We start from the raw sequence: 27754 nt of genomic DNA, 5'->3' as shown, positions 1-27754 counted from the left end.
AAAAACGTTCTAAATATTGATTCACATATTGATATCACAGATTTAAAACTATCTACTATCAAATCATACTGCTGTATAATAATAATTTCAGTCAAGAGACGGCACAGTTAGTCTTTAAGAAAATATCTTGTTTAAGTTTAACTGAAATTTAATTCGATAAACCAGTTGAAACCTTTGTAAAAACACTTTTCCCTACCATGTTCTTCATACAATATTTTTTTTGTTACAGGTAAGTGCTCTTTTTTATGACATCTCGTACATAAGTAAAAGGTTTCCCCACAAGGTACGTATATTAAAAATTATTTCAGGTAAAAAAAAATGTTATTATTTGCGATGTAATATTTTCTTTGCAGCAGAGTTTTATGGAATTGGTATGATTTTTCATTTTTCCTGTTACTAAGAGCAGCATTAACTTTATCTTTTTAACATCGAAAAAAGATCTGCACTATATACCATAACTATAGAGCACTGTAGAAATTATGTAGCGCCGTTTTCGTAAACTTCTACCTCGAAGGCGCTTATCATCATAGTTTCGAGTGTTTTATTGAAATCAAATGCTTGATAAAAATATTTCCGGATTGATTTTTTGTGTATATTTCTGTGTTCCATACGTTATTTGTAAACTGTGGTATTAAAACTATATTTCGGAAAAGAATAAAGTATCCTTGCCTCGTTTCGTGAAAATTTAAGATCAATAGTTGATACTCGTAAATCTGTCATCTAGCGATTACGTTTACATTCCAGTTTAATCCCGCCATTCGCAATTTTTTCCCTCGAGCTTTCTTAAAAGCTTCAGTGTTCTAGATTTTATTTCAATTAGATACTTGAAAAGAAACAAGGGAAATCTTATTACCCGGCTAATCTGTTTTAGTACGTCATCTGCTCCTGTTCGTATAAATTTATTTATGTTTTGAATATATTTCTTTGTTCGTATAAATTTTTTTGTCCGCCTCCGTAGTGTAATGGTCAGCACGCTCGGCTACCGTTCTGGAGGTCCCGGGTTCGATTCCCAAGGGGGGTAAAATAAATATAAGTGATTTTTTTTTCACTTTCATATTTATTCAATATTACCCTGGACTGGTACCTGAAGCGGAGGGCTGATCACCTTTCCTTCATGTGTAAACCATCAAGATAACACTGCGTTTATATGACGCATTGCCCTATGCACCATTGGGGTGCGGATAAGGGTTTTATTATTATTATTATTATGTTTTAAAGGAATATTAAAATTCTTTGATTTTAACTCGAAAATACATATAAACATATTTCGGCTTGTACCCATTACGCTATGCATACATATAATATATTACACGTAAATTGTTACACGCTGTTATAAATCATTCACGTGTTTGTATTTCATTTTTCAGATTATTTTTTATCTTATCGTAAGTGCCTATACAAATCGGGCACTCCTCATGCCCGATTCTAAACTTTGCTCTATTTTTTTTTAAATATCTTAATTCGTCCAAGATAAGAAGTCACTGATGCTTTACTTGTTAATCTTTTAATTTTTCAAATAATTATATGATATTTCTACATTCTTGAGTTTCTTCTTCTGGCCGTATTTGTTTCTTAGTTTATCATCGATCTGTATCAACTCAAAACTAATTTTGGATAGATTTATTTCATTAATTGCTTAAAATTTAAAGTTAAACCATGGTTGTAAAATCTGTTCAGCCTCTATGGTGTAATGGTTAGCTTGTTTAGCTACCGTGCTGGATGTCCCGGATTCGATACCCAGGGGGGGGGGGTAATAAATATTTGTGATTTTACACTCTAATATTTATTTAATATTACCCTGGACTAGTCCCTAAAGCGCAGCAATGATCACCTTGCTTTCATTTAAGTAACGATCAAGATAACACTGCGTCAATTCGATGCAGTGGCCTATACACCATTGGGTGCGGACAAGGTTTATAGAATTGTTGAAAAAAAACATTAAAAGAGAAATATTTGTGTTTTTATTATTTACAAAAATACTTAAATTTCTTACTATTTCAGTGCGCCTAAGTGGCTCATTATTAGAAATAGGTATCAAATTGTGGTAGTGTGTACGAACCCGGAAACTCTGACTCTGAGTCCGCGACACTAACCACGGGACCACAACCTGACACAAAGTTACGTATGTTATTTGTTTAAATAAACATTAAGTTTAAATAATGTTGAAATAAATATTATGTATGTAATATTCATTCCAACCCTTATCCGCACCCCAATGGTGCATAGGGCACTGAATCATATAAACGCAGTGTTATCTTGATCGTTAACACATGAAAAAAATGTGATCAGCCCTACGTTTCAGGAACCAGTCCAGGGTAATATTGAATAAATATTAGAGTTAAAAAAATACTTATATTTATTTGACCGTCCCTGGGAATCGAACCTGGGACCTCCAGTACGGTAGCCGAGCGTGCTGACTATCACACTATGGGGGCGAGCAAGTATGGACAGGTATGTAATATAATTAAATAAATAAATACAATTTATCGTATATAGGCCTTAATATGTAAATCTAAACGTTATGGGGGCGAAAACGAAGAGGCTCGTCTGTAGAGGGTACGGTACTCGAGGCGCTACAGAATTAGATCGCAGGAACATGATCAGTGAGAACTTAAGTTTCACTCGACTGGTGGTGTTCGGCGGGAAGGGTAATTTTACCTTTTCACTCGACTCGTCGTAAATTGCGTGTAAGTTATTTTTACGCATGACTTGCGGTATCTTTGATCTCATATCGATGTATACAGTATGGTTAAATGTTATCACTTCTTTTCAGAGATGTTTATCTCTATTATGAGCGCGAATCCGCCCGCAGATAGTGTGTTTTAATGCTATGAGATTGCCGCTGACGAATCTTGATTTTTTCTACCCATTTCCAAAAGTGCGAACATCTGTCCCGCGTCTGGGCCGGGCGGGCGGCGGGCACCGGGCAAGGCGGGGTATGTAGGGCGATCAATGCACCGTGCCGGGGTCGATGCACCCCGCGACATGCACCCCCCCGCGCCTCGCCCCCGCCCCGCCGCTGCACCGCCGATACCGATGGATGCACCCCCGAAGGCTGAGCCAGACGCTCCACTATTCTACTGAATTGACTTCTCATTGCGTGCGAGACTTTTTTGTATTATTTTATTTTATTTTATATTACAACATTTAGAGTGTGTATAATTGGTAAAAATAAACATTTTACAATCATTATCTGTGCATGTAGCTAATATTATTACAATAAATATAACACTATTTATGACTTAATTCTATAAATATTTAAATTGAAACATATTAAGGTCATTGTTATTTATTATAAATAAAAACAAGTCTTAATTCAAAATATATAAAATAAATAAAAAAATTGGATCATAGTTTTTGGTACTTGTGTTTTTATTAAACATTTCCATGCATCATTCCATAAACGTGTTAACATACCATGGTATGAACATAAAAATATCCTTTATTTAAACAAGAATTCGACTTTTTATTAGTCACCTACCTATTACATACCGATAGAATAGTTTTTTTGATCATTTACAATTTTTATATCGATATTTTGTTTAAGTTTTATAACTTTTCTCGCAGGTACATTTTGTTGTTGTTGTTTTATTAATATTAATTAAGTCTTAAAAATGAGATCTAAAATCCATATATCGCTCACTACTTTCAACAACGTCATAAATCAAAAATCGTAAATTTTCAGTTGTGCGTGTTTTCGTAATGCTCAGAAAATGTACTATATCCCAGAAAAGCGGCATATTTTTAACTTAATATTTACCCGCTACAGGGCAGAAAGTGTTGTTTTTGCATTTTGAAGAAAAAGTATTGTTTGATTATTTTTCTTAAATATACTTATTATTTTTCAAATGCAGAAAAAACATTCAGGTTTTACCCAAAAAGATCTGTTGCACAGTAAAAAGTTCAATAAGTGGCTTGATATTTATTTTTAATACATTGTATTATATTTTTAAACTTAAAAAACGATATCCTGAAAAACCAAATTTTTCGATAAATGACGTCGTTGAAAGGAGTGAGCGATATATGTCCACAGGGACTGGTTCATGAAATTGAAAATGAAAATCACAAAACATTCATATAAGAATTTCGTTATGCAAAGACGTGAACTTTTTTTCGTTGAGAATCGACATTACAAAAAAAACTCCAGACTCTTCAATTGTCTAATAAATAGCATAAGAAAACTAATCACATGAATCTTTTGAAGTTTTTTTTACGCAAAGCAAACTGGTTAATTTATAAATAAACATCCGAGGAATGTAGTTTTGTCTAATCGCTCATTGCCAAATTAAGACAGCCGATCATTTAAATTTATAAATATAATTTCACGGACTGTGTAAATACCGTTAATCTTATTTATTTTGACCCGAAAGCAGTCTATATTCGCTTTACTAATTATGCCGGATCATGCGTTAATCAAACTTTGATGAACGAAATCAAAATAAGCAAATTGTAAACATTGAATGGAATCCTAACAATCACACCGCAAAGAATTTGAATCAAACGCGCGACATTGATAATGATTTAATAGCGCTGCCTTTGTATAATGGGCTATCATTAAGCGGTAAACAACCAGTGGTGATTGGCTCTTTAATATTTTGGATGTGTGCCGGTCAAATTACAAGACATCTAAACTGTAACGATATTACGTGAACCGGTTACGAATTTGATGGAAAGAGGAGAAAAAAATAACTCCGTGTCAATCCGATAAGACATTTAATGCACCATTTGGTGCGGATAAAAGTCGTATAAGCTAGAATATTAACCCTTTTTGAGTGATTAGTTTACTAGAAGAAAATGAAACTAACTAACTAACCATCACGCCGCTTCCACGCAGGGGTAGGCAGGGAGAATAGGACGCCACACCACTCTGTCTTTGCAAATATTATTCGCCTCTTCCACGTTCATGCATCTCCTCATACATACCCGCCGATTATTTCGACTCCTAACATGACCGCTTTCAAGTATCTGACATAACTTTAAAAAATTACCCGCTTATTTTAAAATTAAATTTAGTAGTAAATTATTATCAAGTAATAATATCATCAATTTATCAACCGAAAAGATAACATCTCTACGTAGAATTATTCCATCAATGATATCTCATCTAACAATGTAAAAATTAAATATTTATGCACAATCGATTTTTTACTATATGAGCCACATTTTTTTACTTTGTTTTTTATTTAAACCATGTTTAATCAGATCTGATGGTATGTTTTTTTACTATCAGAACAATTAATTTTTAGTTTTGTTATACGATCCTAATTAAATTATTGCCGATAGTTGCGAATGCCTGAGAGAACGGATTAATTCATTCGCTGTAGCGCCACGATCTTTCATTCATGAAAAAGTAGCGGCAGATAATGCAACCGTAGTTTGTACGTTCAACCAGGCTTCGGCCGTCAGGTGTCTGGTAAACTTCAACCGGGCGATAGCCTCATTGAAATTCTGCGCTTTTGCTGACCGTTTACGATTAAACGCGGCTACGAGACTAACATAGTTCATGGACGTTGTGGCCGCGCGGTGGGGGTGTAGTATAGTAAGAGGTGGGGGTATATTATTATTTCCTGTTCCGTTTAGTATGAGAACCATTGTATTGTACAAATGGTACGATTTTTTTTATTCCGTGACACAATTTCCACAATTTGCATTTACGTTGCACAGCGATGCGCAATCGCTTATAATGACTATTTTCAGGTACAAGCATGAACACAAATATTTGAATATAAATGTAGATATGTAGTAATTTCTTTTTATAAATATTTTTCGATTTTATTGTGGTTGAACGTATATAAGTTAAAAGGTTACTATTTATCGAAAGCAAACCACGTCAGGTTACTTGGTGACAACGAACAATCTATATGAACAAAAATGGCAATGTTCGTTTGGTGAAAATCTTAAATCTCCTTAAGGCCCAGTATTCGTTAAGTCATTACTTAATTTTCTCTGAATCCAGGTAACATTTTACGTAATTGTTTTTTTTTCTACCACAATTTTTGCATTATTAAGTTTTTCTTCGAAATAATTATACGTTTTTTAAAAGAAAAGAGTTATTGAAAGGTAAAGAGTTAAAAAAATATTTAAATATTTTTTCTAAATGTATTCTAAAAAACAAACAAAAATTCGGTATTCATTATTTTTTTTAAATCGGGTGTGAACAGACTTATGACCTCTCCGGTAGTCTCCTGTGGAATTAATTCTGTGCTTGCGAATATCCCCTTAAATCAGTGATTCCCAAAGTGGTCTTTATCGACCCCCAGGGGTCTATGACAACTTGCAAGGGGTCTATGTTTTAATTTGAATTTAAAATATAAATGAATAAAACCTAACATGTGTGGTTCAAAGTGAGTAACACTACATATACCGGCTGTCAAAAATACATTTGACGTTAATGAATCTGATAAAAATCAATATCAGGTAAGGCAAGGGGTCTACGAGATAAAGGAGTTTGGGAACCTCTGCCTTAAATGATTCACCGATTGCTTTTAATTTATTTTTTTTTGGTAAAATATTGATACATTTTTTTACAACATTGCATACAAATACGCGCTTATATCTATTATATGTAAATAACAGGCGACAAGTAAAAACTTGCCTTTTAAAAAAATAGTTTTTTGCCGTTATTTCAGAAACACTCGCAATACTTAATATTGCTCATGGCAGACAGCGTGCCTCTTGACGGTTGCTTTATACTATTTATTTACGGCACCCTTGAGTTTAGTTGAATTCATAAAAATGGCGCTTAGTAATTATCTGACTATTATTAATATTATGTTTATAAAATTAGCTTTAAGCGGGCTGAATATCATTAGATGTATGTATATTTTTTAACGAGTATAATATAACGATCTTGATAAAAGTCTTCTCTTCCGTTCTTTAATATTTTAAATCCTCACCACATTGACTGAAACACATCTATACCTTCCTTTGTTTCGCTCACTTAAACATACATAATAGTAGATTGTATTTCAAAGTTTATTTAGTTTTAATTTTATCCTTAAAAATGACAGAATATGGAAAGGGCTTGCAGAAAACAAAAGAGCGGTTTAATAATACGATTTTTTTTTCTAAAAAAATTGATGGACTCGTGCAACTTTCACCATTCTATTTTGTAAATAAAAATCATTGTTAACTTTGTGGTATGGTAATATGACACTCTCCTTACCGTTCATAGTTCACTTTGTGTAATATCACTATAATAAACACTAATTCGTGACTACCGGTTTCGGAATAATCATTCCGTCATCAAAATGAAATTTTTACGGTCTGACATTCATACAAAAATAAAATTTCGAAAGATAGAAACAAGACAAATGAATCACAGTGATGGTGGAATGATTATTCCAAAACTGGTGGTTACGAATTAGTTTTTATTAAAGTAGTATTACACAAAGTGAACGATGAATGATAAGGAGAGTATTGTGTTATTCACCATTCTACCTATGATTGACAACCGCACTACTCAAAATTTTGAACTACTACATATATCATTAATCTCGTGACACTGAACATATTTGTTCGCAAGAGGTATCTATGTTGGATTACGAAAGCTTTTATTTAGCATATACCCTTTTTGGATGTATATAAGACACCTTCGACATGTTGAATTTTTATTAATAATTCGCTCACTCCTTTCAATAACGTCAAATATCAAAAATCGTCAATTTTCAGTTGTGCATGTTTTCAGAATGCCCAGAAAATGTTCTATATCCCAGCAAAAGCGGCATATTATTAACTTAATATTTACCCGCTACAGGGCAGAAAGTGTTGTTTTTGCATTTTGAAGAAAATGTATTTTTTAATTTTTTTTTAAATTCATTAAATATTTTTCAAATGGAGAAAAAACATACGGGTTTACCTTAAAAGGTCTGTTGCACAGTAAAAAAAGTTCAATAAGTGGCTTGATATTTAGTTTTAATACATGTTGTTATATTTTTAAACTTAAAAAACGATCTCCTGAAAAACCAAGTTTTTTTTAAATATGACGTTGTTGAAAGGAGTGAACGAATCGTGAAAATTTATTTCAATTGTTATTCGGAAAGGTTCATAGAATGATTTTTTATATGCACAATGCATGCAACGTACCTCGCGTATCGATGGTATGCAGTTGCGCCAAACATATCGGAAATGTTTATTTTGTTTGATTGACCATGATAAAGTGTATGCTGGAACCGATTTAGTATCCGCCATTTGTCTAGAGCCTAGGATAACACTGTTTTGTTAAGCCTCAATGCACGCGAATCTCTGCGCATCTGGTTTTTCCACGGTGAATCGATTCGGGCTTTTATTTAGGAAATACGGTATCTACTCATTCTAAATGAAAATATAAAAAGTAATAATATCAAAACCACTGTTAGCTGTGTTTGACATGTTTTGCATCTTTGTAACGTTAATTTTTTTATCAGCCTCCAGTCGTTTGTGAGTGATTTTGGGTCGTACAGACAAATTACATTGATAATATATTTTTTTAAATAAAGCACTTGTAATAAACCACTTAATGAGTTTTATTTTTATACACGACTAGTTTCGAAAACTTACAGATGTTTTCATCTACGGGTGAAAATCAAAACTTCATATTTAATATTATTGTTTTAATTTTCACCCGTAGATGAAAACATCTGCCAGCTTTTGAAACTAGTCGTATATAAAAATAAAACTCATTAAGTGGTTTATTACAAGTGCTTAATTTAAAAAAAAATCAACATGTCATTCCACAAAGTTAATGCCGAATCAATGAATAATATGATAATAATAATAATGAATATTGTTAATGAAAATAGGGAAAAGAGAAAAAACAATAGCAATAATCAACTGAAATTAAAGAATTTGTTTAATAAATTATTCAATTTACATTAATTTATTAATTTATTTCCATAATCTTTGAAATCGATACGTTATACGAGTAAATGCTTATGAAATTTCATATTTAATGGTTTTCGGGTGATTTTGACATTATTCGTTTAGTGAAACGCATAAATACATTTTTTTATTCAGTACAAATTTGAATCTGCGAATTTCTGCAAAACGGTAGTAATTAGAATCGTACCAGTAATAATGCGTCTTGGAAGATTTTATTGACTTAAGCTACTTTTAAGTTATTACTATACTTTATTATTAAAAATAAATACATAGATGCCATCACAAAACTATCGATTGAAGTCGGATATCCGCACTAACTACTTACGAACACGAACGTTTTGGGAAATATACAATATTATTATGACATGTCCGTGTAAATCATACTATGTAACAATGCAACTGTGATCATTATAATGTCGACAATATTATGTATGTACATATGTACAATCATCATAGTATAGTATTTAATAGGTAATACATACCCAGACACAATAATAACAGAGTATGGTATTTTTACGTACCTATATAAAGGTATGTATAAATGTTATTGTAAATACATATTGTGTGATTAGTGATTACGGTGTAGAGGTCATCTCCCACTATACGAGTGACCTACTCGCGACACGCCGTTCTGTTTATTGACTGTTGCACCAACCATTTATTGCAATAGTGTTTTCAATATAAAAAATCGTATTGCACGTACTTATAAATTAGCGTGAAATGAATGATCTTTAAAACATTTTTTTGTATTGAGGAGAACCAATTTTATTTCATAACATTTTAATCGAAAGCTATATAATTTTTGTACATATGTAGTTACTCTTGGTTAAGTAATTTTGATTTTTTTGCTTCCCATTATTTTTATTATTATTGAAGGCTCTTAAATATGCACTGAAAAGTATGTTGACATTTACATGTGTTTGACAATAATGTATTTATTTTCATTTGATCACTAGGAAAAGTCCCCAACCCTTGACTAACATGAGTTGGTATTGTAAGATTATTCTTATAAAAATAACACTTCACTTAAATATTAATTTGTTTTTATGTAAAATATTAAATATTGTATCTTAAAATCAAATACAAATATTTGTAAGTTCTAAAGAAAAAAGATAATTTAGTATTGTCTTGTTTAGGTCTCGATTTGAACTCCGATCTTAAACTCGTTCTCCGCGTAATATAAATATAATTCAATCACGATGCTTGATTGAAAGTACTAAAAATAAAAATAAATACATTTTTTCTTACTTTTAATTGATAATTATTATTAATATAAATATGGCGGCCAGGTCATGCTTATTGTATGACAGGTCTATGATGCGTCCGTTAGTCCGACGTCGCGTGACGTACCACGGTTGTCATTAGGTTTATATTCATTCATTCACAAAACCAACTCCATTCATGGCTGTGACTTCTACACATGCTCCAGCTCACTCAATCATAATACATAACATACATCTAATACGATAATCACCGTAATGAGCAGAGACGCCAGATACCAAATGTACGTACATAGACTAACAGACTGACAGCCGACAGCTATATATACCCACAATTGTAAGGACGATGGAAAACGTAGGTTTACGGTTTTAGGGATTTTATTATTCGGGGTTACGAAATTAATTGAGTGCAGCAGGAATTTAAATTACCTCGCACGCATGCTTTTTCAGGAGAGAGACAAATCTCTCGTGCAAGGAAATCAAGGAAAAGTGTGGTCGGTTATGTTTACATTATTTTTAAGGCCTCTACTCGTTTACGAGTGATTTCGGCTCTAACAAACAAAATACATTGTAATAATAAAAAAATAAACGATATAGAAGGAGATAGAGAGAAAAAAAACAATTACAATAATTAACTGACATTAAGGAAAATACAAAATAAGGTATTAAATCTACATTAATTAAATCATATTAGGATGTAAACGATAAAAAACATTGTCTGTCTAGTCCAAAATCACCGGATAGCTTATAAATAATATTCTGCAAAACATGTTTTAAATTGTTTATTACACGATTATCTGTTATTTTTAATATCTATTATTTATAAGCAACTCTTTTTTTTATTATTTGTTATTCAATATTTATAAGGTTTATTATGATGGTTAAGATTTAATAGAAAAAAATAACGCTATACAGTAAATAGTCCTAAGTAGTCACTCAAAAAAAAAATTAAAAAATGTGTCGGCAGTAATATCTATCCATTTTTAATTAAAGTTTTACTTGGTAATTACCACTATTTCTTGCGGAATGCATCGAAACATTTATTTACCAAGTAAAATTTCAATTAAAAACGAATCATTAAAAAATATTTTTTGTCATACTTCTTGCGGGCATGCGATATATTGTTCTTATATCTAATATTTATTTATATACTTAATTTTTATTTTATTGATTTTCGACACGTGCAGGTATGCATTATTGAAATGAAATATATAATAGATTATAATTATCAATTCTTTTTATACCGTTTCTAGCTTTGGGTATTTCTTATTTGAAAGTATGTACATAGTCACAAATAATACCCAATTGAATGACATTAAAAATTAAGTATTGATTTTATTTTCTGTTCGCTTAGGTTAAGATATAATATTAATTTGTATTAATTTGATAGGAAATGTGTGCAACGATTCCAATCGTAAAGAAATATAATTTATTTTTAACTTTGAAACCTATTGTTCAAATTACTCGAATGAATGCGTATCTCTCTCCACGGAATGGTGTCCAAATTACCCTGTCATTTCGTCACCGCATCCGTTTTTTCTCATTTTTATTTCCTAATTCGAAATACATTAACGGACATGTGTCAGCGGAAGTGGTCATAGCGTATCCTTGCTCCCAAGAAGAAATAAATATATTAGACGGATGGACGTCGTAAAAACGGTAGCAATATTTTTGCCTAGAATTCTCACTCATAAATTACATAAAATTATTCGCAGTAACTTTAAGCATAAATAGTAAATCCACTATAAAGCCTAAGTAATTAGTATTTGTTGATTTTTTCAGATATTTTTGTGAATGCCCTTTTCCTATTCTTTTATTTTTTTATGAACGCCCGTAGCCAATTTGTACAAAATATATTACATATTTTGTACAAATTGGCTAAATTATAAATATACAGTATAACTTAACTTATATCCGCCTCCGTAGTGTAATGGTCAGCACGCTCAGCTACCGAACTGTTGGTCCCGGGTTCGATTCCCAGGGGGTCAAATAAATATAAATTATTTTTCACTCTTATATTTATTCATATTCCTCCGGACTGATACCTGAAACTGAGGGCTCATCACCTTTCTTTCCTTTATGTGTTAACGATCAAGATAACACTGCGTTTATATGATGCGGTGCCCTATGCACCATCGGGCGCGGATAAGGGTTTGAAGATAACTAATATAGTTAATTTATATAATTGAACGTAGTTGGGGTAGTAATAAACACAGTAAATAAACGGAATATAAAGTTAAAACATTGAATCATTGAAATGTATAAGACAAATTAATTTTCTTCATTTTACATACATACTCTAAAATGGCGTACGTACACAAAGTCACAATTTGTATGTTGTATACTTTGTCATAATCATAATGAAAAAAAATAAACAGTAAATTTAGTTTTTAAATGAATATTAATTTCCACTACTTGAATATCGTCTCCTTTCGGGCAAAAATTCGGGTAAAACCTTGTTTTACTCCGCTTGGAAATTTTGGTGACGCGTGAAACATCGGACTTGTTCCCCAACTGACATGAGCGATATAATTTATTCTTCTTCAGATTTATAATGGTAATCAAGGAATTTTTAAAAAATATGCCATTATCAAGTCATTCCGCATGCAAATGTTTTCTGGTTCATTTTTCTCTTTTTTCTTGGCAGCGTTCATGATTTTTCTGACGATGAATGGATTTTAACACGTGTACTAAATCTCACAAAATTGTATTATATTTTGAAAAACCTAAGGCATTTAGAGGACCATTTTAAATAAGGTATTTACATCATAGGTAATAGGAACACCAGGATAAGAGAAATATTGCGAGATCGAAGATGTTGTTAGGTTAGGAAGGCAACGAACGAGACAATGCTATGCTCATGTAAGGAGAATGGAACCATCCAGACTCGTCCACATTGCATTGCACGGCTAACCCGAAGGTAGACGACTCCCGGTCAGACCACCAAAACGATGGATTGACAACTGGGAATTGACGTGACAGGAGGCTAATCCGTCTTAAAAACAGGCCACAAGGCCAAGAAGAAGTATTTATTACGTTTTTTATTAAAAATTATTTTACTGTCGTAACATCGTTAAGTTCAAATTTAGGATGGAGTCTATAAAAATTGTTAGTGATTTTTATTAACATAACGAAAAACATCAACAAAAAAAACGCAACCTGTATGTCACTCGTCTTAGATGTTTTATTGTGCCATAAATTTTCACATATGTATCGCGTGTGTTTGACATTTTCAGGGTAAAACGATACTTTTTCATTAATTGATATTGGTCTGAAAACGAAAAAGGGTAATAACAATCATTTGCACTTATAACAAAAACAAACTATCTTTTTTTTCTTTTCTTGAACGAATGAAAGCATAAAGTGCGAAACTACAATTGAAAAATCTTACGTGTTGTCATTGAGAAACGCGTTCATACGGTTTTTTACCATACTTCAAAGCGACAGTAATTTTTTAGAAAAATATTATTTCAACTGGACGAGGGGGCGAGGATAGCCTTATTGTTTATGGACTATTTACAAGACAAATTTTAATAGGGTTTATGAATACCTACGGATAATAATTTGAACAGTTTTTAGTCTCAGCAATTTCTTAACATCTGAAATAATTTATTAAGTTCAACGTTGTGTCTTTGATTTGACACATTTTTACATTTAATAATTTCAAATTATTCAGTTCATTCGACTTGCAATTATTTTACGTAATGATGTTAGTGAATTTAGGTTGAATTAAACGAAAATCAAACACATTTTGGTAAAACCCTTGTTCTAAAATGTTGTCGAGTTTCCACTTTATTGGTATTCCCCTTTGTAATTTTGGTTTATCACCATCATGTTTTCAGCCTGTCATCGAAAAGGTTTCAAGTCGTCGTAAAGTGAAGGTTTTAACTGCTGTCGAAGGAACAGAATGTTGTGATACCCGACCATGTAGCAGCTAGTATAGTAGATTTTACATCACTCAATGAAACACTTCTCACTGTATCATTTTAATACAAAATTCTCTAGAATTGATGTGGCGTTTTTCATGTTTATTACAAACTTGAACGTGAACTTGATCTCACAATCTTTCTTATTTCTTTAACTGTTTTAAATATTTGATTAAGAGGTATTTTAATTTCTTATGTTAAGATTTACATAAACTTATGCTTTTAGAAAATTGGGAGCATGTAGTTACTCAACATTGACAGAAGAAAAACTTTATAAATTGAAAATATCACATAAGCGATGTAGAAAAACAAAAATAAATCCCTTTCTATTTTGATTATATTTATAAATTGTTAGTTTTTTCTGCTCATTCTGGTAGAATACGATTTCTTTTCTATATATATATATATATATATATATATATATATATATATATATATATATATATATATATATATATATATATATATATATATATATATATATATATATATATATATATATATATATATATATATATATATATATATATATATATATATATATATACATATATATATAAATATGTATATATATATATATATATATATATATATATATATATATATATATATATATATATATATATATATATATATATATATATATATATATATTATATATATATATATATATGTATATATATATATATATATATATATATATGTATATATATATATATATATATATATATATTTATATATACATATATATATATATATATATATATATATATATATATATATATATATATATATATATATATATATATATATATATATATATATATATATATATATATATATATATATATATATATATATATATATATAATCTTTAAAAAAATCGGCGAGTTTTTTAAAGTTAGTCGACGATTCAGCTAGTTGGCTAAAGGCCGAATCAGTAGCAGGTTGCATAAGTTGGTCGATTTGTAGAGTTTTTCAACTAGTGATAGGGATTCTAGCTTTTTAGGGTTTCAATATTGTTATAAATTGCCCTCCTTTAGACAGTCGTAAACGTTTCTAGCTAGCTCTTTAAAATTAAATTGAATAACTAGAAAACAATCAATATGTCCGTTTTTTTTACTTTCCGGATTAAATTATGCATGTGACGGGCTTTTACGATTGTAAAATCGGGGGATTTATGTCGTGAGTAAGTAAGGATGATTGACAGTAACAGACAACAGAAAGGGTAAATCTACGGACACATAGCGGTCGTAAGCTCCTTCTGTGTCCCGCCAATCGAGAGTATATTTTATTCGTAAATACCCACTAATTCTAATCCGTTTGTAAGTACTTACCAAATTATTACAAAAAATAAATTAACTGTCACAATTTTCTCAGAGTTAAATTGCTACAAAAATGAGATTGAATTTAAGTTTTCAAAACCTACCCGTGAACTTTAATTTATATTACATGTATGTAGCATGTTTCAACGTTTATTTTCTTTAACCATAAATCTTTTTTCAAATATCAGTTCCTTTTTGGTAAATTTTTAATTGAATGTGATTTTGTTAAATATCATCGTGTAGTCGGGGTGTCATATTACCTCGACAGTACAAAATATATTTTTTTAAGTTTTATTATTGTACTTTGTACCATTTTCAGCCGAACGTCGAATATGGGCATAATTCAAGATAGCGACTAACGCAACAGGGTTAGAATTTCTTGGGGAATATCTGGATTTAGACTACCAATGAACTCTGCCCCCACGAATCAATATATGTAAATACTCCTGTACTTCGTACATAGTGAAAGTATTATAATCATTCCTTTTTTCACATTTTAACTCTGCCATTCACTGAAAATTTATTTGTTTAATAATTTTTTTAAGGGGCTCGCATTTTAACATGAATTTTAATCTGGTTGTATTCTTCGCTGTATTATAATTTATTATTTTCGTATACAATCACTCTTAAGTGATAGTCGACGTCGGAGGGACCTTGGCAAATATAGAAGTAGAAGAATTACATATAATGAATGCTGTTGTAAAATATTTCAATCAGTTTCCTTATTTCAGAAGATCATAGTTGTGACAATGAGGTAAATGACCTATGACGGTAAAATAGCTTTATATTGTATAATAATTATCGTCACGGCGACCTTGCGACCTTCTATTGGCCTTCGCATATTTCTGAATGGACGGTTTTCTCACCAGTCACGACGATCTTCTCTCACGTCCAATGGGTATCCTTTCTTGCCTTTCACATTTTGTCACCACCGAGCAGCCCCATTTTGTCATAACCCAAGCTCATTTATCTCAATTTTACCAAAGGCATTTTTTTCAAAGCCACGTTATATTAGCACGAAATTCTGTATCGTCGTGTTATCGACACTGGAAAGCGAAAACGCGTTTGCAATTTATTTGCCTTCAATGTATCTTTTAACAAAAATATTATTGTGTGATTCGTTGGATATGATCGATAAAAGTGATTTTAGTTGACAAAAGTGAAGGTAAATCTTTAATTTATGTACTTTTATTTTATTGTTTAATAGCCTATTTTATCCTTCAGTGCATTGTTATGCTCTAAGCAGCATTGTTTTTTTGTTGTTTTTTTTATTTATTTAAATATTACTATTAAGACAAATGTATGGCTAGCAGCAGCTTAAAGCAGTGACCCGGACTACTTAGAGCTGCCAAAATTGGGCATTCTGCAATTTTGATACAAAATCTCACGCCGCGAACACTCGATCACAAGTCGACTGCAGCTTTCGATATTGTATATTAATTTAATTTTGGTATTAAAACTGCAGCAGCTTGAAGGAGTTTGCCCCAAGTACTTGAAGCAGCTAATCCGATTTTATTTTCCATATAATCTTAGGATCCCAAGGTCAAGTCTAATATGCGTGGGCTTAGTATTTTAAAGAATGTAGAAAAAAATGGAACAGCTGGATTTTTTATAAGTATTCTGACTTGTACACAAAATATTTTTAGGTCACTTGTCCACGCACTAAAAAATGTGTAACATGTAAGAGTATATTAAAAATACTAATAATGTGTTAGTATTATTAAATAAAACTTTTTTCCTATCTTGCACTTACACAAACTTGTATGAGTACGGGTTTGCAACCTCACTATCCATTGCCGCTATTCTCTCCGCTATATCCTTCACCCTGGGACCTTTCACTTCACATTACTGTATTTGTGTCTCATCAAATATAATCCTCTCCTGCATGCAAGTATCTGGAGCGCTGATGGCCTCCCTAAAATCGCGTCCATCCGATGCGGTGGTTTACGCACCTAAGAGTGGTGTTTTTTTGTTGAAAGAATATAGATAATACTATATACCTGGTGGTATATTTAAATGGTCATCCCATAAGTAATGCTGTTTTATTAGCTTTCTTTTGAATTATAATATGTGATTATATTCTGACTGAAATGCAAATAACGCTTTCCATTGTTACATAGTTACTATCTAAATTTTAATTTCTATTTTCGTGACACTGATTTTTTTGGTTTTGATTTGAAGAATACACAAGCTCCCTTAGATGGAGTCCTTTTTGGGTGAGGAGCTGGTGTCTCTTTGTGTTCACTCGTTATCTACGACATGTAGTGTTGTTACAATGAATCCATTTCTAGTCATTCATAACATGACCTAATCTGCTTAGCTATAACATTATATGAAGATTTTCAAATGTTACATGATGTTCATTGGATAATTCGTGAGGAAATTTTTGACTTTTTTAATTAACTTTGCTCCTTTGGTCTTTTGCTCACGTCGCTAAAATTTTACCATAAATTGATATATCAACGTGCTTCGCTACGGTCATGCTATTTTAACAATAACAGCAAAAAAGATGTAATACAGCATATTAAAAATAGCGCATTACGGAATGATTTAAGTAAATCATTAAATTGTGATCAGATAACATATAATATGGGCTTTCGATACGTGTTAAAAATGTAACATGCTAATTTTCAACTTGTACACATACCTCGTGGCGCATAGGACAGTGCGTCGTAATGATGATCATACGTTAGCAATGATAGCAAATGCCACGAAGGTCGGGTATGCGTTAGAAGTCACCTATCTCCGTCTTCTCGTTGGTCCAGGGATTCTGCACATTGCCGAGTTGATGCGCTCTGTCCAGTGTTGTAGACACCATACACTGGCCATTCTGCTCGATCCAACGGAAATAGAATGGGCAGCCGCATTCCGAACGGGAAACAGAACCGTCACAGCAGCACGCTAATTACTTCTCTATTTTCTGCCTCTTCCTGTCTTGTCTATGTGTTTTGATGGGCATATGTCACTGTCTGACTTTTGTATATTTTTTAGTGACTCGCAACCGCAGGCTTCAAAGATATTTCCCCGGGCATAATGTACCTAGCGCTGCAAACTCTTTTTTGTCGTTTTGTTATGTTATGCCTACTTTAAAATGTATAAGTACATACATAATATCGTCAATAAGTATGTAAATACATACCTTACAAATGTCTCTTTGTATATATATATATATATATATATATACATTTTTTTAATTCGTGTATGCACATCCATATTTTCAGTCCGACTGTTAAACAAATAATCGCGAGTCCTAATAAATTAAGCACTGAGCAAATATTGAAAAATGACAATTATTTTGAATGGAAAATCTCTCCCCCACTCCCGCTTTTTTTAGTAATGACATGTTCTGAAAATTTGATAATTTGTAGTCCTTTTAGTAATATGAAAACGCGGAAATCAAGTTTTAGAAGCCGACGGTTTTTTCCACGTGTATGTTCTGACGGTCTCGAGAAAATTTGGAAACCTATTTTACGGGCACTTTTCATTCCGATGCAATAGTAAAAATAACCTTATTTCCTGATTAATGTTTTTTTGCTGTCGAATCGACCTGTTCAGACATCATTAAAATGATCTTAGGTACGAAAATGACCCTTATCCGCACCCATGGGACACTGAATTGATGTGGTGTCCCTTGATCGTTAATTTGGTACATGAAGCTGAGGTGATCACTCCTGTAATGTAAGGTGCCATTCCAGGGTAATATAAGCTAAATATCAAAAGGAAAATTTTAACCAACTATATATAACAAGTTGTCTCCTGATTAAAAAAATATAAACATAATACATACAATCTGTTGTTTGTTTCATACAAAAATATTTTATTTTCAAGTTGTACTTATTTTTTTGTGAACGGATTTACATTTAAATCAGTATGGATCTATACGTCTGTTTTTTCTGTCAAAATTTTCAAATTTGTTACGGTTTAACAAAACACTTGCGCTTTTTGATATTATGTACATGTATAAGATCCGCTTTCACGTGATCGATATCCTTGAATAAGCGTCGATAAACCGGCCTGTCATATTCTTAAAGCATACCCAAAATAATAAGTCGTAAGTGCCTTTTGACAGATCACGAGGCCCCTGCTGTCCTTCCGACGAGCGTGCAGCGTGCCGCAAGTAGGAAAACACTTCCCACTTACAGAATTCAATAAAAACTTCGTCTTACAGTCTAGTAAATTTACGTCAAGGGAGGCTCGGTGTCGACAATTTAAAAATAAGACTAGATGGCGCGAGTATTTCGATTTCTACGGGCGGAAAGTGTATTTTTGGAAACTTGACATTTTGTATTTTCTCGGCGCTCCACCGATTGCAATGGCCGCCGGTCTGTGGCGCTGCATTCGCCCGGTCGTGTAGCGTGCGTAAGGGAGAGCATATACGGTCGTTCGCGTGAGAGCGAAAGGGACGGCGACTGCCGCGCGCGCTTCCCGCCACCAGTCGCATTCCGCTTCTCTCGCAAGTAGCTCGCTCGTCTGTAGTGAAAACTTTTCGTGTTGTTCCTGTCAGTTTTATGTGTAGGACGCTAATTTGACAAGTCCAGAACGTTTTGACAATCGTGAAGTTCGGTTAGCACCGCTTGTGAACTGTGAACTCTCGTGTTTGGAGCCATTACGGGGCAGTCTTGTCAAGTTTGTGCGATCGTATGTGTTTCGCTGTTCTTCTGTGAGATGCTGCCTCCAGGAGGGGCTGTAGGCCCTGCTGCCGAGAGACGTCGAGATGTTCGCGACATGGCCCGTGAAATCCCCAGAGATGTTCGCTTTCCGCCGGCTCCGCACCTGCTTTCTCCGGGTGAGTTCGATACCTACACCGTCGCCATGCCAGATGTCACTTTGACGTACATGTCAAAGTGACATTTCAATCTTAAACATCGCTTACGCCGCATAATATATAATAATTGCGTTTTAAATATCAATTTTACGTTTGAGATACACGAGCCGACTCCTTTTCGGGAGATTTAATGAAGTGTTGTAAGAAAAGTAAAATGGCGCCAAGCGCGCCTCGTGGGTCGCGGCGTGCCGAGAGCCAAGCGGCCGCGTGCATGACACCATTTTGACGAAGATACTCTTTTCTTCGAGCTTTCTGATCGTCTACAATATTTTTTATCGTTTATTTCGTAAATCCGAGCAGATTATAGTAATAGCATCTTACCCACGTGTTTTTGGCATGTATCGGTATCCACAATTCGGTATCGATTTTCCAAAAAACATGCTCGAATATTTTCACCAAACGGAATTTATGCAATATGCTATTCCGAGTTCATTTTATCAAAGTGATTTTCTGAAGAAAATATTTAATTTGTTGCATTTTGCACTTTTAAAAATTGTTGTTGTTTTGATTTCAACTGTCAAGATCTATTGCGGCTTCGTGTTTACAGATCTGCTATCTCGCTTCCTCCCATCATCGCTCAGTAGAGTGAGAGAGAAACTTATATGCGACATTTGAAAAGGACGCCGTCATATTTTACCGGTTATAACTACGCTTCGTTTTTTCGCAAATTATTTATTTTTGTACATAACGATTATTTACTTATCTCTGTGCCTCTCTCGCTGAAATATATTTAATAACTATCGTGTGAATTATGTCATTACGCCTCAAGTACTGGAGTATTTCGTTGTTGAATTTCCGGCGCGTTACTTCTGTCAGTTACTTCAAGTTGACAGACGCCACAAGATGGCCGCCGATTAAAAATCTCGCATTGCTCACATTCAAAATTATTTCAGTTGATTCTGTCTATTTTAGTATTTTATATTATGGAAAGTCATAACTCAATTTGTTATTTATCACTCAAGTTGTCAAGTTGTTTTCACTTGTAAAGCATGATTTACCGCCATGCGGTTTTCTGTCAGTTGTTCGTTAAAAAATAAACAAAGCAGTGTGACGGAAGTTACGAAGTACATATCCGTTTAAAATTAAATGGCCGTACAAGTTGTTTTTATTTCCACACATATTTAAAAGTGACATGCCCATTTCAATCATAATATTTTTTAAACTTTTTTTTCAATTCTCGTGTTTCTTCCAAAACCGTTTGGATATCTCGAATATTATCATCATCATCTACGTCATTCTAAGAGCCTTTTGAGTATTTTACAAAAATGGCGCTATATAAATTATCAAAATTTATTATTATGTGTTCTGAATTGATTTCTGGAGTCCATCATGAGAGAAGCGTTCATTTTCTTTTCCGTTATCGCGGTTTCTACTGTCTATTCCTGGGTCAGTGTCCTACTCTATGGTCGCTTTGTCCGTTTCCGCTGATTTGGTATCCGGTCATCCATGGATTTGGGTTGTTCATAAAGCGTCATTTTCCCATCGTGTAACGACGTTCGTTGATTTTGTCCGATCAATTCGAAAAAATCGTATTCATTCCTGGGCAGTATATCGTAGATAGTGTTATAAACTTTGAAAACATATTTAGTTCTTTTAATTTACGTCATTAAAACGTCAAGTTCTTGTGTATAACGGATAATTATCGTGTTTATTTTGATTGCGAGACGCCGCCGCCATTTTGAGTGCGCGGTAATTGTTTACAAACACCGTGAGAAGTGTGTGAATCTTATTATTATTAAGTGTCTCGTCTTCTATAAAAACAAAACTAAAGAAGTGCTCGTATTATAAACTTTCGCTTCAATCCAAACGGCATTGTCGCGCATTTACCGAAAAAACTTTTCATTTCGAATATTTTATAAACAAAACGACGCCATCTTGAAACACGTGTTTGTTGTTTACAAACATCGTGCGAGTCAAGATTTTCAAGGGCGACGGATAGTTAATTAAATTTTTATAGAACTTTATGCTTTGTGCCTAATTTCATATAAATTTTCACATCTGTCCGAAAACACCGATCTTTATAGAAAATGAGTGATACAGAAAATGTTTCGCCATTATCGCCGGTAGCTGGGCCTTCTCAGCGCAGTGAATCTCGAAAAAGATCCTGCGATCCATCCGTTTTATCGTCAGATTCAGAGTCTCCTGAACCGCGTCAGCAAAAGCGCCTTAAAGTGTTAATGGACCCACGGATAGACTATCTAGTTCAGCAGATAGGACTTTTGACTGACGCCGTGTTCCAAAGTCAAACCGGGGCTAAGGTCGCGGCGCCAGGCGACACTTCTCCCGTAGACTCGGGATCGCAAGAAGACGACGACGGTTTTCTACAGCAGCCTCCTGGACTAGAGGAACACGAGGATCCTCAGGATATCCAAGAAGAGCTGCAGCTGGATTTCCAGGAACCCAGCACAGTAGTCAAGGAACCTATCCATCCAACAGCAAATCCCATCAGGATTCGAGCCTTAGAAAAGCTGCAACACTTTGGTAGTGAAAACTGGGCAGGCGTGCGATATGCTGATGTCCAGAAGAAATTTCTGGCAGAGCCATCGTTTGTTGAATTGAAAGTCAACGACGAGCTCAGACGCTGCGATGTCAGCTCCCCTGCCCAGGCTTCGCTGGAAAGGTCTTTCGCCGCTCTATCTCATGCCCTCCTCATACAAAAAGAGGAGTTTCAATCAGGGCTCCAAGAACTGGTCAATTGGGCCGCTGATAAGAACACAATTCTTAATAAAAGAAACGTATTCGATAAAGTAAAAGTTTTGTTTGCTCCTGACTCCGCATACCAGAAGGTTTCCGAAGATATTCTTCAGATGGTATGTGGCAGGCGCACAGAGGCGGTACAATTCCGCAGAAAATCCATCCTCGGGGAAGTCAGAGACGAGCATGTCAGAGAGGGACTTTGCAAAATCCCTCCTTGCTCAGAATATCTCTTTGAAAAGGGGAATCTGACGGCCTTCCTCTCTAGGGTAGGTACCTCTGACAAGCTTACGATAAAACCTGCAACAACCCATCCTTTATCAAGACCCCAGGTTCCTACCAGAAAAAAGCCAGATAACCAGTTTTTTCGTGAACAGCGAAGGCCTCTCGCTAACAAAAATAACGGTCCTCCCAGAGGAGAAGCTGGCCCCAGCAAATTTTCCACCAAGAAAAAAGGGGGAGGCAAGTCTACTTCTGGTAGTTCAAAAGGAAAGTTTAGAGGAAGGCACACTCGAAATTGACGCCAGAAGGAATCCATTTCGCGGGGGATGCTTAAAGTTATTCCAGGCAGCATGGGCGACACTGGGAGCACCAGCATTTATGCTAAAAATGATAAGGGGGACACGAATACCATTTGTGTCAAAACCTCCTTTGATAATGCCACACAAGAATACTTTAAATCACTTCAGCACACCCCCTTCTGCCGAGATGGACTCCCAAATAAAGGAACTCACCGAGAGCGGTGTTCTGGAAGCCGCGGATCTCACTCCCAGCTTCTTATCAAAAATGTTCCTAACACCAAAATCGGACGGCTCCTCACGGGTAATCTTCAACTTGAAGTCCCTAAACCTGTTTTTAAACCCTGCTCCATTCAAACTCATAAGCCACTGCAAGGTTCCGGAATTTTTGCAACCAAACGATTGGTTGACAAAGATAGACCTCTCACAAGCATACTACCATCTCCCGATCGCATCAAAGCATCGGAGATTCTTGCGCTTGGTCTACCGAGGAAACTTGCTTCAGATGACAAGTCTGCCCTTTGGCCTTTCATCTGCTCCCAGAATGTTCGCGACCCTTACAAATTGGGTAGCCGAGTTACTGCGTCAGAAAGGTATACGGACAATCGTGTATCTCGACGACTTCCTCCTTGCGAGCCAATCCAAGGAAGATCTAGGCCGACAAACGCGGCTAGCAGTAAACACTCTACAATATCTGGGATGGAATGTAAATTTCCAAAAGTCAGTGCTCTCCCCAACACAAAAGTGCGAATACCTGGGGGTCGTATGGGACATGCGCAACAATCGCAAGTCCCTGTCAGAACGGAAGTGTGCGGCATTCCACCAATCACTTCGAGCGATACTGTCTTCTCGCCGATGGTCACGAAAGCAAGCGGAAAGTCTTCTGGGAAGGTTAAACTTTGCCAACTTCGTGGTGAGAAGAGGACGGCTGCACTGCCGACAATTGCAGATAGCGAGCAAACCGCTGAAGCAACTTCCACCCAGAAGATTAGTTCCAATGACCGAGGAGTGCTTGCAGGAGGTGGAATGGTGGTTAGAGAACTTGAACTCGTCAAGCACCATTCACAAGGAAATGTTCAGTCATTTCCTGACAACAGATGCCTCAGACCTGGCTTGGGGAGCAACTTTAGACGATTTAACCTTATCAGGTCAGTGGACCGTCCAACAGAAAAAGTGGCATTCAAACCGAAAAGAGTTGTTCGCAGTGCTTGCAACCCTTCAACACTCAGCTCACAACCTCTCCGGTTCAGAAGTCTTAGTGCAATCGGACAACAAATCAGTGGTTGCGTATATCTCCAAGGAAGGGGGCACCAGATCCTTAACACTTTTAAATCTGACCCAAGACCTCCTGATCCTTGCAGACAAGTGGGATATCTCGTTGACAGCTCAGTTTCTTCCCGGAAAATACAACGGAGACGCGGATCACCTATCTCGGGGAAAAACACCTCCGGAGTGGCACCTTTTACCGGCAGCAACCCAACCGATTTTCAATCTCTTCGGGCAACCCGATATAGACCTATTTGCTTCCGTAACGGCACACGTGACTTCGACATACGTGTCAAGAGATTGCACGGACTCGTGCGCAATCTTTCAAAACGCTTTCAGTCAATGTTGGGACTTCAATCTGGCCTGGATATTTCCTCCGCCAAATTTAATACCAAGAATCCTAGCACACCTGAACAAGGCGACCGGAACATACCTTCTCGCAGTCCCAAGGTGGCCGAGGGCGTTCTGGCGACCAGACCTAATACGCCGATCATTAGCGCCACCACTCAAAATAGCAAACCTGGAATCGGTACTAATCGACACATCCACCGGCAAACCTCCGCCCAAAAATCCAAGAACTGGAAATAGAAGTTTGGAAAATTGGGGGTGGGACGGCGTTTTGAGTAGATGGAATCCTGAGGAAAAGAATTTGCTTCTATCAGGGTGGCGAGCTTCGACGCTAAATACCTACAAGCCAGCTTGGGATAGATGGTGCCGCTGGGCATCAAATAACAATTTCCATCCTAACAAACCGTCTGCAAACCAGGTGGCCAGATACCTGGCGCAGTTGTTTATCGAAGAGAAATTGTCATACAATACTATACTAGTACATAAGTCAGCGATAGCAACATTCTGTAACCCAACAGCTGAGGAAAGTCTCAGCTCTAATTTTTTGGTAAAACATACCCTTAAAGCAATAGCCATGGCAAAGCCTACTCTCCCAAAATCTCCAATCTGGAATCCACAGATTGTTAAAGATTGGCTCTGTAAAAATAGCCCTAAACTAAACTCCTTATACGAGATATCGTGTAGAGTGGCAACACTATTGCTGCTCTCGTCAGGACGAAGAGTACACGACCTGACGTTACTAAACATCTCGGATGGAAACCTGCAGGATGAAGGCACTTCTATTATATTACATCCGTCTTTTGGATCAAAGACTGACACCCGGTTACACCAGCAATCCAGCTGGAAACTTTTAGAATCACCGGAGCTTAATATAAACCCAGTCTTTTGGACAAGAAAACTAGTAGAATTGTCCAAGGATCGAAGGTCGGAAGTGGATAACCTTAATAACCTATTTATAAGTACGAGGGGCCCCGTAAAAGCGGCTACAAGAACCATAATAGGAGGATGGGTAAAGAGCACGCTGAAAATGGCAGGAGTGGAAGCTACCCCCGGCAGTACACGCTCAGCGGTCGCATCCCTCAATTGGTTAGAAAACTACCCAATTGATAATATCTTAGAGAGAGGAAATTGGAAAAGTGAAAATACCTTCAGGAAATATTACCAAAGAGAGTTGCTTAATCACACCGTCTCAAAAGACTCCTCTCTAGCAAGCCTGTTTCAACCAGTTAACATCAAATAAAGGCATCACCCGGTCACCAGGAGATAACAGACAGATCTCTCATGATGGACTCCAGAAATCAATTCAGAACACATAATATCGGAGTTTTACCTACCATTAAAACTCTTATTATGTTTCTATTGATTTCTGGAGTCCAGGTAAGACCTACCTGGTGCATCATGAGCTTTATGAACAACCCAAATCCATGGATGACCGGATACCAAATCAGCGGAAACGGACAAAGCGACCATAGAGTAGGACACTGACCCAGGAATAGACAGTAGAAACCGCGATAACGGAAAAGAAAATGAACGCTTCTCTCATGATGGACTCCAGAAATCAATAGAAACATAATAAGAGTTTTAATGGTAGGTAAAACTCCGATATTAAGTGCATAATATTTGTATGCCTTATTATTTCCATTTTTTTATGGTTTCGTATCACGTTGCGATATCCAAAATGATTTTATTTATTTCATCAATATATTTGATACCTGGGTAGGTAGGATTACCTATACGTAAAATGTGAAATTATTATTTTTATTAAATACTTGTGATAAATAATTATTTCAGAAGGCTTTCAAAAATAAAAGCATATAAAAATAAAAATAATAATAAAGAACCAAAAGCACATTATGTATGTTGCTAGAAATGCATAAATAGATAATTATTGTGCAACTGATTTTTTTGTTGACAGCACAAAAAAAGACTGTTTTTGATCTGATTTTATTATTTGGTGGGACAGCTGTTCTCTCCGCTAGAGCGTTGTCAGACTGCGTCGAGAAAAAACATCACGGTACAAATACATTTTTTTAGCCACCTTAAAATTATTTTAATGTCAATATGTTTTTTCCACACAGTTTGATAATGTCTTCGCAAGGCGAAACAGCAGCCACTTTTCATTAAATGGTTAGAATCGGAAATTATCTTTTTTTTATTTATTCAATACCTTAAGTGGAGGGCTGATCACCTTTATCTGTCAACGATCAAGATAACATTTCGTTTATATGATGCAGTGCTCTATGCACCATCGGGTGCGGATGATGGTTTGAAGAAGGAGATTTTTTTTATTAATGTTTTTGGAAGATGGAATTGGTAAATGAAGTAATACATTTTATTGTATGTTTATCCTAGGGTTTTTGATAAATGTAGACTAGAGATGAAATTCTAATAATTGTTGAATATCAATTTTGTTATTTTATCCTAATAATTTTTTTTGTGCCTTAAATTGAATTACGTGGTAGGTACACTGTTAGTCTTTTTGGCTAATTCTTGTTGTTTCGTTAGCGAGGTTCGCGATGCCTTTAATAAATTTATTTATTAAAATATGAAATAAAGTACATAATAATAATAGAATCTAGAGGTTTGTTCAGAATGCTTCTAAACGTTTGGACAACAGCTACTCGTATTCTGGTAAACATCTGTTGTGTCAACCCGGTATTTCGGATTTCTTTTATGACTGTTTCATTGTCATCTTTCCCTCCATCTACCTGATGTTAGGCCCCTACTTGTTTATAGAGCGAGTATCGATAATATGGTTCATCGTAATTTAAGA

At 34.9% G+C, this 27754-nt stretch overlaps 1 protein-coding gene across 7 annotated transcripts in view; it reads left to right on the top strand.

Moving 5' to 3' along the window:
• The window catches only part of LOC148307553 (uncharacterized), a 111163-nt gene that overhangs the window by 39042 nt on the left and 44367 nt on the right, over positions 1-27754 (top strand). The window contains exon 1 of one of the 7 annotated variants that reach the window (XM_088263265.1): positions 19402-20116. The exons of 1 other annotated variant lie outside the window; for it this stretch is intronic. In XM_088263265.1, coding sequence (XP_088119391.1) covers positions 19996-20116 — 121 coding nt within the window. In that variant the 5' untranslated portion in view covers positions 19402-19995. Of the gene's footprint in view, positions 1-19401; positions 20117-27754 lie in introns of those variants that run through there. 5 more of the 7 variants (XM_088263263.1, XM_088263266.1, XM_088263264.1 and 2 more) reach the window with 5 other exon arrangements.

This window comes from Brachycentrus maculatus, unplaced genomic scaffold (assembly GCF_059751285.1).
Source record: "Brachycentrus maculatus isolate JH-2025_06_01 unplaced genomic scaffold, ASM5975128v1 h1tg000197l, whole genome shotgun sequence".
Lineage (NCBI taxonomy): Eukaryota > Metazoa > Arthropoda > Insecta > Trichoptera > Brachycentridae > Brachycentrus > Brachycentrus maculatus.
Note: the sequence above shows the minus strand (reverse complement) of the source record. Positions and strands in the feature narration are given on the sequence as shown.